Source organism: Lissotriton helveticus, chromosome 6 (genome assembly GCF_964261635.1).
Source record: "Lissotriton helveticus chromosome 6, aLisHel1.1, whole genome shotgun sequence".
Taxonomy (NCBI): domain Eukaryota; kingdom Metazoa; phylum Chordata; class Amphibia; order Caudata; family Salamandridae; genus Lissotriton; species Lissotriton helveticus.
Window position 1 is genome coordinate 1,268,800,288 of NC_136067.1, and position 15,332 is coordinate 1,268,815,619.

The 15,332-nt window shown below is 41.4% G+C and overlaps 1 protein-coding gene across 1 annotated transcript in view; it reads right to left on the reverse strand.

Annotated features, from left to right (window-relative positions):
- Nucleotides 1–2,141: 2,141 nt before the first annotated feature.
- PEX3 (peroxisomal biogenesis factor 3) overlaps nt 2,142–15,332 on the reverse strand; it is a 490,463-nt gene continuing 477,272 nt past the window's right edge. The window contains exon 12 of the mRNA XM_078648999.1: nt 2,142–3,099. Within this exon, the coding sequence (XP_078505125.1) occupies nt 3,016–3,099 (84 nt within the window). The 3' untranslated portion in view covers nt 2,142–3,015. The remainder of the gene's footprint in view (nt 3,100–15,332) is intronic.

The window sequence follows — 15,332 nt, forward strand, 5'->3', positions numbered from 1 at the left end:
GTTTATGGTCTTGTGATAAGTCTATATAAAAATTCTTATTTTTACATATACAACTTGTGTGGTGTCCATCTGTAGTGTTGTCACTGGATTACTGTACATGTTCACAAATGCTTTACACACTGCCTCTGAGATAAGCCTGTCTGCTCGTGCCAAGCTACCAAGGGAGTGAGCAGGGGTTATTTTAGGAGTGTACCCCCTTACCCTCACTAGACGCAAGGGTCCCTATTTGTCAAAGGTACCTACCTCTGCCAACTAGAGACCCCCAAATCTAACACATGATGTTTTGAATAGGAACAAGGCCCTTTTTTGCAGATTACAGGCACATAGGAGGTGATAGTTAGGTTCAGAGGTTTAGCATTGACTGTGTGTACTCTCACCACAAATTGAAAGAATTTCTGGTTGTTCTCCCTAATTTTGCAAGTCAATGTCAATGTCCTTCAAGACCACTTAGCAGGAGACTCCCGGACTGGACTTGTAGCAGAATTTGTGTCACAGTGATTATTTCTACATTAAAGAGCAGATAAACAAAATAGACTGATCAATATTCGGTCTTAACTCTAAATAACATACTATTATGAGTTAAAAAAACAACCTAAGCTGTAGGTTTTTCTAACACCTCGTTGAAAACATGACTTGTAAAGTAAAGCCCAGAAGTGAAAATTGTCTCAAAGTGCTTAGCGGTCAAAGCGTGTACTGTTTGGAGTCAGAAAAGTAACAGCTTTTAGACTGTACAAAAACTTGTAGATTTCCTTTGAAATCTGATGTGGAGCAGGAATTGAAGGCTGTCGAACTACATAGCCATATTTGAAAACATGAAAAACATAATCTTATGACAAAACATGCACAACTGCTCTATGAGTAAAGCTAACTTGGAATTTTGACCAGAGGCCGAGCTATCATGACTTATGTGTGATAATTTAGAGGAGGAAGGGGACTTTCATTAATAGTTTACCATGGCTTGTAAGCCTTACAGGCTAGGCATATTAAAATGCTCTGTAATGATGAGGTAAACATATTAAGATTGCAGAGGGAATTATCCGAACATATCGCTATCTTGCATTGTTTAAGAGCCGGTATCTGGATTAAACGATATCGAATGATTTCTGTCAAACAAACTCAATTATTATGATGCACTGATGTTCCGCATTGAGAGGAATTATTTTCACTTCTAAAAGCTTGTAATATTGCCCTCCTGAATAGTCAGAAGGTGGTCCTGGTGCATTGGTGTACAAATGGCTTTGAAGGTAACATGATAAATATGGCTTCTACATCTTATCCTTCATCTATTGAGCACCAGGTGCTGCCTGTTTCAAAACGTGTCCTTATTATTGGTCTGCTGAGGACTACTGCTAAATATCTACGGGCAATATTGAAGCAAATTGGATAGTGTCTGAAGGGATAGCTATGCCAGTACCTGTCGAGGGTATGACTTTTTAGGTGGACCAGCAACTTTTTTTCCAGGTCTCAAAAGCTTACAATTAAGGCCTCAACAATTGTCCAAGAATTTTACAAACGTCAGCGCTCTGAAGATGTCAGCTTATTAGATACGTTTGTCAGAGCCACCTATTACTCATATGTGCTTTACAAAAGCTTGTTTTAACATGTTGCAAGTGAAGTGCATTTTGTAAAATACGAGCAAGTCTACCGGTATTATGGAATATATATATATATATATTTTTTAAACTTTTCTATCTAATTTATCCATATTTAATTTTGGTTAAATATAACTACATTTATTTTGTATTTAGTGTAAAAATGAAACCTCAACTAGTATAATGCCATTTCCGACTGATAAAGGCACACATGAACATGGACTTTTGAGTTTTACTACTGAAAGGAGACAAACAATGCATCACTCATAAGATCTAGTAGATCAGATGCACAGCTGTTAGCCTAGCAGTTACGACTGTTATCAATGAAAGCACTCAAAACCACATTTCTTTGTCTTTGTCGAAATTTTAAAATCGGTACGTATAGAGAAATAAATGGTTCTCTCTGTATTTATCCGTAAAAATGAATTAGTTAAAACATTAAACTGGGAGTCTTGAATAGAAGATATGCAGTAAAAAATAAACGCAATCTTCAATTCCAAAGTTCACAATAACTTAATTTCAATTATAGAAGTATGGCCACACTGAGAATTGTACAATAAAATACTTTATTGTGATACAGACATTCCAGTGGACTCATAATTCCTAATAATTAAAACATTGGTAAGAACGGCTATTTACAAATGAATATGCACAGTGGTAGTTTTATACAAACAGCAGTGAACCATATTGTACAAATTAAACACATAAATTAAAGGAATCAAGTTGCTTTACTAAGGTGCCATAACCGGACCTTTTGGTCAGACATACAGTAACTGTTTCTCTGGCCCACGCAGACACCTAAAACCTTTTACTTCAGCAACAGAAGGGGAGAATTGGACAGGAATCTAAAATGTTATGTGTGATAAAGACAGGCATTTCCTAACTGGGTCAGAAAAAGTATTACATTCTGCATGTTAGACCTTTTATAGGACCAATCTTCATGCGGTAGTACACTATATTGTGTAGATATTTTACAAAAGCAGATTGTACCGTGAAGATAACTACAACCTGTGCCCATTAATATGATGAATGAGGGTACCATACTGCTCTATGTACTGGAACCCATGCAAGGCATTGTTTTGGTGCAGCTAAAATAGGTGTGCCAGGCTTTTTTATCCGGGACAATGACCGGACAATCATTCTGAGCACATCTCTATTAAGTTGTTTTTATCTGAGGTATTTGAGTGGGGCACATTCCACATGTATGCATTCTATAGGTCTATTGTTTTCCGATTCATCCAGAGTACTTTTCAGATACAGTTTGTTAAATTATTTTGTGATAAAAGGTTCTTGGTCAATTCAGCTGTGAGAAACACAGGTGCAAATTTAGCTTCAATGCTTTAATTCCAGCTTTGTTGTTCCAGCGGACATCAATGTGAAGCGAATGACCTTTTCCATAATCCTTTTCAAGGTGTAAGACCAATCACTTCTCCAATTGCTGAGGGGTGCTGAAAGCTTCGTATACATTAGCAGCAAAGTCTTTCACTTGTTCCATCATCAATAGGTCCTACAGAAAAAGAGAAAGATTGCAAATGTTTATTAGTGTAAACCATGCTAAAAAGAGAGAATATAAAGTGGCATCTCTAGAATTAATTTCTAGGGGGGCACTCATGGGGCCACAGACAATACTGGTGGAGCTACCCACAAAGAGTAATTGTGTGTGTGTGTATGTATATATACACACACACCCCTGCGTATATAAACACACAACATATGCATATATACACACACACACACACACATATATCAGTCACAAAGTTTCACCCTCCGCCGCACCACTCGTCCCAGGTACATTCCCAGCGGTGGTGAGCCGCAATATTGATGTGTGTTTCCGACGAACAAGTAAAACAGTCAGTAATGAGGGCACTTGCGGGTAGGATTTTTTTTCAAAGTGCTTTAATCAGTAAGTCACAAAGCACTGACAGACGTGTTTCGGCACGAAGCCTTCTAAAATGTCAGTGTGATTCAAAATTCATTACCAATTAAAAACCAAGAGGATTACGCAACATGAAAAAATTTACAATCATTCATCGAAAGTAATGACTGCCTATGGATTTGGGTTAGTACTATGTAACCAAGGCTGCCATTTTGGAACATGCTCATTACTAAGTGGAGACAGCACAGTTCATAATATTATAGAAAGAAACAATAATTAAATGCATGAGGGACATGTTCTACCACGTTTAGCAGAACTCCAATGTATGAAATACATGAACAATTCATTAGTCATAGCTCCACATAGCTGGTACCAGTCACTGTTTCAATGCTCAATATTCAGTGCGAGAGATGAGAACATATTATTTCATCATATACCGTGATAATCTCTAATTCGTGCAAGAGTCAAAAAATTAATTAATTAGGAAAAAGGGCACAAATTCAATCAAATATCATATGAATCATGTCATACCCTGTTTTGCACAGTGTTTCTCAATATTGCACATTAAATTGAAGTGGCATTTCAAGGAATATCCCTCACTAAAATCCTGAATGGGCATACTCATACATACTCAGGAGTTAGTAACAGCAAAATTGCTTTTTAGCGCCCTGTAGGGGCCAACTGGTGAATAAGAGGGACCTTTGTCGAGACAGTGTCCTCGTATCATACTAAAAAGAAATAATGGTAACCTTTGCTACGGGGAGATAGCAGTCAATGGAAAAGCGGCTCATATCCAGGACTAGGCTCAAATTATCCAAATGGACCCACAATTCTTCATCGTTGTTTAATCCCTTGGGGGCCCTTGTTTGGAGTCCTATAATGTACCTTGATTCCAAGCTGTGCAATTTCTTGACTCTGCCCCTCCCCTTTCATCTTTAGGTACCTGGTCAATGCAGAAGAATTTTAAAAGGTTGCAGTTGCAGTTATGCTTCAGTTCAAAATGTCAGGCCACAGAGTAGGTTTTTGGCTCTCTGATATTCAGCATTGTTAGTGCAATTTCATTTTAATCGTTGGAGTTCACCATAGGGGAGGTTTCTTATCAGGCTTCTTGGATGGTGACTACCTGCATGTAATATTGAGTTCCCAGCCGTGGGTTTGTAGTATACCTTACTTAGTAGCTTACTGCGCTCCACATACACTTCTAGGTCAAGGCAGAACACACTCCTATCACTGAAGTTCATGGAAAATGTCAGGTTCAGGTCATTCATGTTAGGAGCAGATATGTATGATTCGGCATCTGAGCGAAATCGCACGAACAATGCTGAATATCAGAGAGCCAAAAATGGCGCAATAGAAATATTTAGAAGACGGGGTTACACCAGAAGGATCCTAGGAGATGCGGTGGAAAGGACAGAGTTAGTGAAAAGGTCCCAATTGTTGGTTACTAAAGCCCCCACTGCATTGGACACTAACCATGAAGATGGAGTCATCGGGATGATCACAAGTTTTAGTGAAAACTCCCACCAGGTGGTAAATTTTGAAGAAAAATTGGCACATTTTGCTAACCAATAATATAATCAACTCCGTGCTTACTCCCCTTCCGCAGATTACCTACAGACGGAGCAAGTCGATCAAGGATCACCTAGTACATAGTCATTATAGTTCTACTTTAGCCACCAAGGGCAGGACTATGAGCTTTTTTCCTTGCATGAATTGCAAAGCCTGTAAACATAGTAACAAGATCAGTGGGTACTAAGTGGTAGAAAGAGGTGGCACTACACAGAAAAAGATAAACTGTTGGATTGTAATTCAGAATTCACAGTATACTGCCTGGTATGTTCTTGTCCTAAAAGGTATATAGGAAACACTATACATCCCACTAAAAAGAGAATTCTTGAACATAGGCAGGATATCACCAAGAAAGATTCGACCTATTCTGTGGCCCGACATTTTGAACTGAAGCGTAACAGCAACCACACCCATTTAAAATTCTTCTGCATTGACCAGGTACCTAAAGATGAAAGGGGAGGGGACAGAATCAAGAAATTGTGCAGCTCAGAATGAAGGTACATTATAGAACTCCAAACAAGGGCACCCGAGGGATTAAACAACGATGAAGAATTGTGGGTCCATTTAGGATAATTTGAGCCTAGTCCTGGATATGAGCCTCTTTTCCATTGACTGCTATCTCCCCGTAACGTGGGTTATTATTATTTCTTTGTAGTATGATACGAGGACACTGTGTCGACAAAGGTTCATCTTATTCACCAGTTGGCCCATACACGGCGCTAAGAAGCATTTTTGCCATTACAAACTCCTGTATATGTACGAGTATGCCCATTCAGGGCTTTAGTGAGGAATACTTCTTGAAACGCCACTTCGATTTAATGCGCACTATTGAGAGACATGTGCGAAAACAGGGTATGACACTATTCAAATTATATTGGTTTGAATTTGTGCCATTTTTAGGTCGAGCGACCTATCTCAATGCGCATGCGCATTGAGCGGGAGCGAGATATATAGGGGCTTATCGAGAGTTTACCTAACTGGCGATTCCACTGGCGATTTGATGCTGTGCCCGTGCGCTTTTAGGTCAATGCGCAAGCGCATTGACCTAAAATGCGCGTGCACAGCATCAAATCGCCAGTCAATCACCAGCAGCACTCCTCCCACACCTTTGAAGTGAAGCTTAGCTTCACTTCAAAGACCCCTGGTGCTTCACACCCTCATGCCGCTCTCCCCGCTCCGCCCCTCCCCTGCCCGCCGTGTCGCATTTCTCCTCCCCCCTCCCCACAGCAATGCCCTCCGCCGGCCGTACTTTCACTTTGACGGCCGCAGGCCGTCTCTCGTGTTTCTCCTTGTTTTAATGGCTGGCCTTTTGTTGTTGTTTGTTTAACTATAATATACAAAGAATGTCTTCCAGCAAGCTCTCCTCATCCATTGGTGTGTTCCTATTTATGCCCAATAGCATATAGCACGGGACAGTGGGAACAGCCAACTTCAGTCAATAGCTCCCCCCGACTGAGTGACTTTATTTTGCCCCTGCACAATCTGTTTATTGGCCATAAATGTAGTTTCTTTCAGGTGAGTCTTCAGCACTGTTATGCAATTGGTCATGTCATGGCTCTACCAACCCGACAGCAGAGTCCTTGCAGAAAGACTAACACCACAACACTGTGTACAGGAAAGACAGCGGGTCAGCACAGAGGCACTTTCGACTGTTGTTTACCATTAAGCACTATAGTGTAGTTTTGCACTTCCTTTCTCCCTCGGTAGCTTTAGGTGTGATGACAGCATTTCCTTATAAGTTTACTGCTCTCTTGGGAACATATGAGGGCAGGAAGCCTGCTGAATTCGGCTGATCATTATCAGAGAGTGTTTTGGTGAAAATACTGGACTTTTCTTATGCGTGCTGCTACAAAAAGAGCTCAGCTCTCCTTAGCTACGGGAAAGCTGTTTGGCTTACTTTTGCTCGCTCAGCCAGCAATTGTGCCATGTGGTGTGTTTTTAGCTTTACTAGCTCATTGGTGTGTACTGGCTTGCCACTTTGCTGGAATAAAGTACCGGCCATACCGCTGAATACGACTTTCTTTTAATTAGTTCACCAGTTTGCTGCCAAATGAATTTGAGAGTAATAGTGGCAATCATGTTTGAAACTGCATAACGTGAGCGAAATAAGCTTGCAAGCCGCAATCACCCCACATCCACCACCACATCCACCACCACTTCCACCACCACCGCATCCACCACATCCACCATCACCTCCACATCCACCATCACCTCCACCGCCACATCCACCACCACCACCACCACATCCACCACCACATCCACCACACCCACCACCACCACCACATCCACCACCACCACATCCACCACCACATCGACCACATCCACCACCACTTTCACCACATCCACCACGACTCCCACCACCACCGCATCCACCACCACCTCCACATCCACCATGACATCCACCGCCATATCCACCACCACATCCACCACATGCACCACCACCGCATCCACCACCACATCCACCACACCCACCACCACCACATCCACCACCACCACCGCATCCACCACCATCACATCCACCACCACCACTACATCCACCACCTCATCCACCACCGCATCCACCACCACACCCACCACACCCACCACCATCACTTCCACCACCACATCGACCACATCCACCACCACATCCACCACCACTTTCACCACATCCACCACCACCACCTCCACCACATCCACCACCACATCCACCCCCACATCCACCACATCCACCATCACCACCACCACATCCTCCCCCAGATCCACCACCACCACATCTATATATGTGTGTGTGGCTGTGTGTGTGTGTAGGTGCAAATGCAATGTTCTTGGATTTTCGTCACAATAAAATACACTGAACATAATCTTCACAAAAGTTATTTACAAACGTTTAAGCTATTGCCATTATAAATTACAATACATTTTATTTAAGTATTAATTATTTACAAAATTAAAAGCCATTGTTATTTGCAACATCAATACATCTAAGTCACGTAAATACAACACACATTGCATTACAAAAGCTATAGGTGTCACATTTGCGAAAGTTAAAACTATTGACATTGTAACTGATAAAGCTATTACTTTTGCTATTTTCAAAACCAACACATAAATAAAAAAAGTGTCATTTACAATACCGATTGCTCAAACTTTCCTAATGCGAGACCTATTGCATTTCCAATGCTTGTTCTTAATTAATGATTTTTTTGGCTTTTTGCACGAATTAGTGATTACCACGGTATATGATGAAAAAATATTTCTTGTCTCTCGCACTGAATATTGGGCATTGAAACAGTGACTGGGGCCAGTTTATGTGGAAGCCATACCTAATAAATAATTCATGTATTTCATACATTGGAGCTCTGCTAAACGTGGTAAAACACGTCCCTCATGCGTTTAAGTATTGTTTCTTTCTATAATGTTAAGAACTGTGCTGTCTCCATTCAGTAATGAACATGTTTCCAAAATGGCCGCTTTTGTTACATAGTACTAACCCAAATCCATAGGCCGTCATTGCTTTTGATGAATGATTGTACCTTTTTTTCACGTAACGTAATCCTCTTGGTTTTAAATTGTTAATGAATTTTGAATCACGCTGAATTGAAGGCATCGCGCTGAAACGCGTCTGTCAGTGCTTTGTGACTTACTGATTAAAGCACTTTGCAAAAATACCCTACCCGCGAGTGCACACATTACTGACTGTTTTACATGTTCGTCGGAAACACACACACACACATATATATTTTCACTGAAAAAACCATAGGTTCTACAGACGTTATAGTTGGGAATTAGCATTTAAAAAAACCTTTGAAATTCACTAAAAAACATAGGTTTCAGGGCTGTTATAGTTAGTTGGACATTTGACTCGTAAAACCACTGAAATTCGCCTGTTATAGTTAGTTGAGCTAACTATAACTCGCGCCTATGTTTTTTTTGTGAATTTCAAAGGTTTTTTGAATGCTAATTCTTAACTATAACGTCTGTAAAACCTATGGTTGTTTCAGTGAATTTCGAAGGTTTAACTGTTAATTTCATATTTTAATATTTATAAAACCTATACTTTTTCAATTTTTTAAAATAATATTTTGGAACTCTATTATCCTTTTTTTAACTTTAAAAATTATGTAATGTTTTATATCTTCAAAAAAATGTATATCATTTTTTTAGAAAACTAGAGTCCCATACTGGTAGTCTACCAAGCTCCATCATCACGCTAATCCTATCCGCCATATTGCTAAACTCGTAAATGATGTACATTTCGATATCCGACAGGTTTGTGACACCGCGTCCCACATAAAAACATATATGTATGAGGTCGTGCCAGCTGCTACTTTGGTATCCGACGGGTACGCAGTACCAAGCCACGTGTTAGGTCATGTACTTATGGGGTTGCGTCCGATGCGCGTTGCGTATGCGACGAATGCATGCTGCCAGGCCCTGTGTTACGTCATAGGCGTATGGTGTCGCGCCAGGTACGCCATTCCCTCATTTTTTTGTCTCAAAACTATATCTAAATAACTTTAAAGTGTATATGAGAGCAAGCGATAATCTAAAATATTTTAAACATTTATATATTTCTAACTGTAATAAACTTATATTATAGTAAATATATTTTCTCAAAATCGCGTCGGGTGCGGTCTCCTTGCGCGCTGGGTGCACGATTGCCATGTGACCTTAAAAAAAGCATTTGATTAGTTCACTCCACCCATTTTAGTCATTCTCTTTACAGCATTTGATGAGACACACCTCTTCTGCTTAGAGAGCTTTTTTGAAAACTTTTTGCTATGTACACATATCTTACACTACACACAACATGCAACCATCATCTTCATCAATATTCATGGTCTGTAAAGTAGCCTTCCACCTGTGATAGCCATGCACCTAAAAGTTACATAACCAAAGTTTTCCCCACTGCCAGAGGTAACATGGTTGTGTACGCTGTCCACAGCACAATGTGATGTGGTACGGCCCGGGGGCATAATCGCACACCGAGAGATTCGGGTTAGACGCAGGGTGAGCGGAGGCCACATCACCGCGCAGTGACGAGACCGACCGATAGGCGGTACACGGAACCCACTAATGGTTTAGTTGAGTCCGACAGTCCCAGATTCTTCTACGGGGGCCGGGTAGGCTCAATTAAAGGAGGCCACCTGGTACAATAAAGGGAGAATCTAGACGTGCAAGACTTACGCTGACCCAAAAAAACCCTGAAGAAATCGCCGGTAAAGTATATGTCGGTGATGAAACATGTCAGTTGTTTTTAATAGAGTGGGCAAACAGCACAGAATAAAGTTGTAGTTGCCAGTTTAGCTCAGCTCTTTTTAAAAGTGGTTTTTCAGATCTCGAACACAGAGGTTTGACATACCACATTGGGTCATTCAACACGTGTAACACACAATGGTTTTTTGGTTTCATTGCACATCTTTTATTCCATTTTCTTTTCTGGTTGACAGTAGCTGATGATGAGAAGTGGGGATTCAGGCGAGTACCAGCCTGTCATATCCTCCCCTGGGTGTTGCTCCCGTGAGGCTCTGTTAACCCTCCCTCCCCTTTTTCACAGTAGAAAGGTGTAGTGAGGTAATAGGATCGGCTGTGGGTTACATACACACACATATATGGTTTTTAAGCTTGTAGTAGTAAAGACAGTGACTGGGATCAGCAAATGCAGAGAGAAGGTTGAAGAGCATCCTCTGTCTGACTGAATAAAATGCAGAATTAACCTGGGGTCTTCGACCTCATAGTACACAGGGGAAGGCCATTGTTTGTTGATAAAGATATGAGTGGGGGGAGGCCTGTTTCCCTTGCTCTTTCCCCCTGAGGCTCCTGATAGTATAGAGCATTATCAGGCATAGATAATGAACACACGGACACAGATAGATAGTGGAAGTAGGTACGTGAGCGCGACACCTTTTTATTACCAGAGTCACATATCCAGTGACGTCTGTGCTGGATGAGTGTGGGGTGAGTGTAAACCAGCCCTCAGGGAATGGTTGCTGCTAGCATCAACTACAACAGTAATCATTGAATCACACATAGAGATTCAATAATAAAAGGGTCAATAGTTTGTGTTGCAGTAAGGTACGGTCAGTAGATGTGAAATAATACAGAACAAATTCTATCATAAAAGAACCACAACTTGTGATATACTGAGACACAGGCAATAGATCTAAAAAAATACACAAAAAGATTGTATCATAAAGGGCCCATACGTTCTAGTGCACTCAGAAAGCGACATCAAAAGCATTCAGCATGTGCACTGCCAGCGATGATGAGTGCTGCGGGCGGGCCATACTAGGAGCAATGTCTGTTGCCATCAACACTGCATCATCTGCAATAGCGACTCAATCTGAATTGTGAACACTGCTGTCTGCAGTGTAGGCCAGAGAGCGCGGTCAGCAAGGGCCTACGGCCATGAAACGTGGACTTGAGCTGCCCAGTTTGTCATACAAGGAGCAAGAAAAAGCATGTGCGGAGCCTGCAATGATGCGTATGCATGGTGCAGACAGAGCACACTGGAGCAATGTATTTTGCCTACAGGACTGAGTCATCTACAATAGCGACTCGATCTGAATTGTAAACACTGCTGTCTGCAGTGTAAATTGAAGGCAGTAGCCACACAGACATCCATGAATACTTTTTCTCACTTCCTCTTCACAAAATACAAAAACACAAATTACAAAAAACTCTGCAATAAATATATCAAAACAATTTGAATTGAGATCTCTGCTGTCCACAGTGTAGATTGTTATTCAGTGTTCTTTTCCACTACCAAGAAGAATTTAGTCATTGTACTACACCTATAACTCATTTAAAAAAGTTCTTCAAGGAAGTATACTAAAAGGATATTGAGTATATTTCAATGGACGTTGTAGTTACTTGACTATTGGAATCTGTAATGAAACAATCACCACTCGATCTGAATTGTGAGCCCTGCTGACCGCAGTGTAGGCCAGAGGCAGTGGTCATTAACGCCTCACAGCCAGGTGCACGTATGCACTATGTTTTCGTAATCTTCCCTACTGACTGTACTATCACAGTTGCGCCCACTGTCTGCTTTACTCAATAGACCATCAGTGTATGTTAACATGTACATGTCTGGGCTCTGCATACTCAAATCTGTCTGGCGCATCCCCTCAACACTATGCATTGTATACTTTTATGATCGAGAATCACTTGCCACCTCCGCACATAATTTGCTTCAATCTCCCCGCATTCTGCATTGTATGGCAGAGGTGCCATGTTTGGTTTGTGTACATGGCTAGCCACGGTTCCCACAGTACGTAGTGTCGTTGTGTCTGTTAGCTGTACATGTTGTTTGTCATGTTGTATGTGATTATACAAGGTAGCACGTTTATTCACGAGCAGTGGTTTCTTCCATTTACATATCGCTGTCTTAAAGAGGCTACAGAACTTTTTCTCACAGGTGAAAAGTGCGACCACAATGGCAGTCATTCATTACTATCCAAGAATGCCCAACTGCACAACACTTCTAAGCTTAAAGCCCCCAATCTTGCTTGCATTCTTAAAAGTACGCCAACTCCCACAATCAGAGCAACATTCACACAGCTTTTTAACTGCACTTATCTGCATCTCAATAACATGCACTCCTACGGAATGTGAGCTGGCATACCGTATGTCCTTACTTTTTCAAATCGAGTAACTTCCTGTGGCAATGTCTATTCCCACCCACACAAAACAACTCCCAAACTTCAACTTGGCCTTCAATACCTACTTTGAAAACAGATTTCAATAAACTAACCAAACTTAAAGAGCTTTTGTTCAGAACAGAAGTTTCCCTTACTTCTGCAAAAGAAATTTATCGACTGCAGTTGGCACGAACTTCAAGTAAAATACAGTCCCTTTTAAATACGAACCTCCCATTACACTTTGTGAATTGTTACACATTTTTCAACACATCTCACACTCAAGTTCTGGCTCACTTTTTCAACACGGTATCCTCCGGTCTTCTCACAGGCTTTCAAACTGTTTTTGGTATAATACCAGACTTCATTTATTTGATCATCGCTGGAATAACAGGAACAGTGCCCATAATTCTCGCTCTCTTTGCGGCCATCCTACTACTATTTTTGCTTGTAAAAAATTGCTGCGCTCCCTGTGGTAACAAACATGTCCAGCAGAATACGCCTCTACGCGAAGCTACATCAATACTGTCAAAAATGGAACAACTTTTCGGCTGCCTGCCTCTATCTATTATCGGAGCCAGCTATAACATGACATTTATTTACACATATGCAATCTGAGTGCAACCATCTTTTTATTGCAAAACGTGCCCATTCGACTGGCGAATGGATCTATGCCTTGCCAACATCCCAACAATCGCTCCCGATATCCAGCAGGTAATGGAGAATCTTAAAAACCATGAACTTGATTGTTCGGGCAGTGGAGCAATGGTGGCTGCATCGCAAAAAGGTATCGTGGCGGAATGGGATTTCTGCGCAGCCGCGAAAGATCTCCAGCATCGCAGATTGCCTGCCAATACAAATTGCTGCTCCAACATTCGAGGAACATTACCGTCCCTTCGAGGATATGAATTGGATCGCTTCACTTTTCTCACACGATGGCAACAATGACCTCTTGGAACATTACGCATCTCAAGCCGCTAAAGAACGTCCGGACTGCAATCTCCAAGACTTCTAAGAAATTCACGTTATTCTAGGATTTATTTTTTCCAACTTTTTTGACTTTTTGCGTTAATTTTTTTTAATACACTTCAATTGAACTATTTTCACATAATAACTTGCTAAGTATGATCAGGCATTTGAACTCTGTTTTCATTATTGCCCCTTACGTCTCCAGTCTAACCAAGGATGGGTAATGTATGGCCTATGAAAACACGCTATTTACTTGCTAAATTAGCCTAAACCCGACATCCATTTTGAAACCATGTCTATGCTTTGTGCATACATCTCACTGCCTGTCTGTTATCCACGAAGCCCTTTCACACAAATGTACTCATCCTCAGCCTCTGCTCACGGGCTGGCGATCAAGATAAAAAAACACAACATTGTTTAGGAACTGGTTGGCATAGTGTGGTAATCGTATCCTACCTTTATTTTCATTATAGAATGTAGTCATTCATGTCTAATAGCTATTGTTTATGTCACATGGAACTGTAACATGTAATGAGGAATTCACAGATGCAGGAGCTTCGGTTTGGATACAACAGAAGCGGTTGGAGCTCGATGCCTTAGCTCTTTGCACCAGAGGATCCATTTATGGCACTTAAAAAAAAAGACACTTTTTATATAACTTTCAGATTCCATCGCTTTATTACACACAGCCACTTTCTTAGACACACCTGATTTCACCATTTCTCTTCTGTGGCATTGCAACATTCTGCATTATATTCTTCACGATTATTTCTTTATTCCTGCTTGCTAAAACACTGCATTAGAATCTTCAGAAAGTAGGGGCGAGTAGTTCGCTTCCCACTCCCTGTATAGTATAAACGCATACTAACACTACTTACACAGGTATGCTACAGCGGCCAGTATCCTACAGCGCCCACAGCACATCACTTTACAGCAATCAGCTCACGGCTTAGGCTCACCGTTTCATCCCAGAGTCTTCAGACCTGTACCAGTGAGTAGTTTGCGTCCCACTTCCGCTATAGTCCAAAGGCATACTAACACCACCTGCCCAGCTATGCCACAGCGGCCAGTATGCTATAGCGCCCAGAGCACATAATTTTACAGCACTCAGCTCACATTTTAGGCGCACACTTTCATCTCCGAGTGTACCGGCACCTAACCTCAGCACCATCTCACTCTGGGCAAAGCAGCACTTTCACACCGGTAGGGGTAAATACTTGAGCATATCAGTTTACAGCACTCCGCTCACAGTTTAGGCGCACGCTTTCATCCCCGAGTGTACCTGCACCTCACCTCAGCACTATCTCACTCTGGGCAAAACAGCACTTTCACACCGGTAGAGGTGAATACTTCGCTTCACACTCCCTGTATAGCACACCCTAAAAACCCCATAGACGTTAGAGTGCTTCTATCCTCCTCTTTCCTACTTTTTTCACCCTTTTTTCCCCTTACTCGCTTCAACGGAATCACAAAATGGCTGCCTACACTGCCTAGTGGCAACCGCTCACAGCCAATAAGTAGCAAGCTTGTGCTCGTAACGCCTCAGCCAATCAGATGGCAGAATTCCCAAATATCGATATATGTAAATTTCGATATTTCTCCAAAACTACTGAACGGATTTACACCAAATAAACAAAAGTGTGCTTTCTACACCAAGACCCTTCTTCCTGGCAAATTTGGGGTAATTCCGTTTACCAATTCGACCTG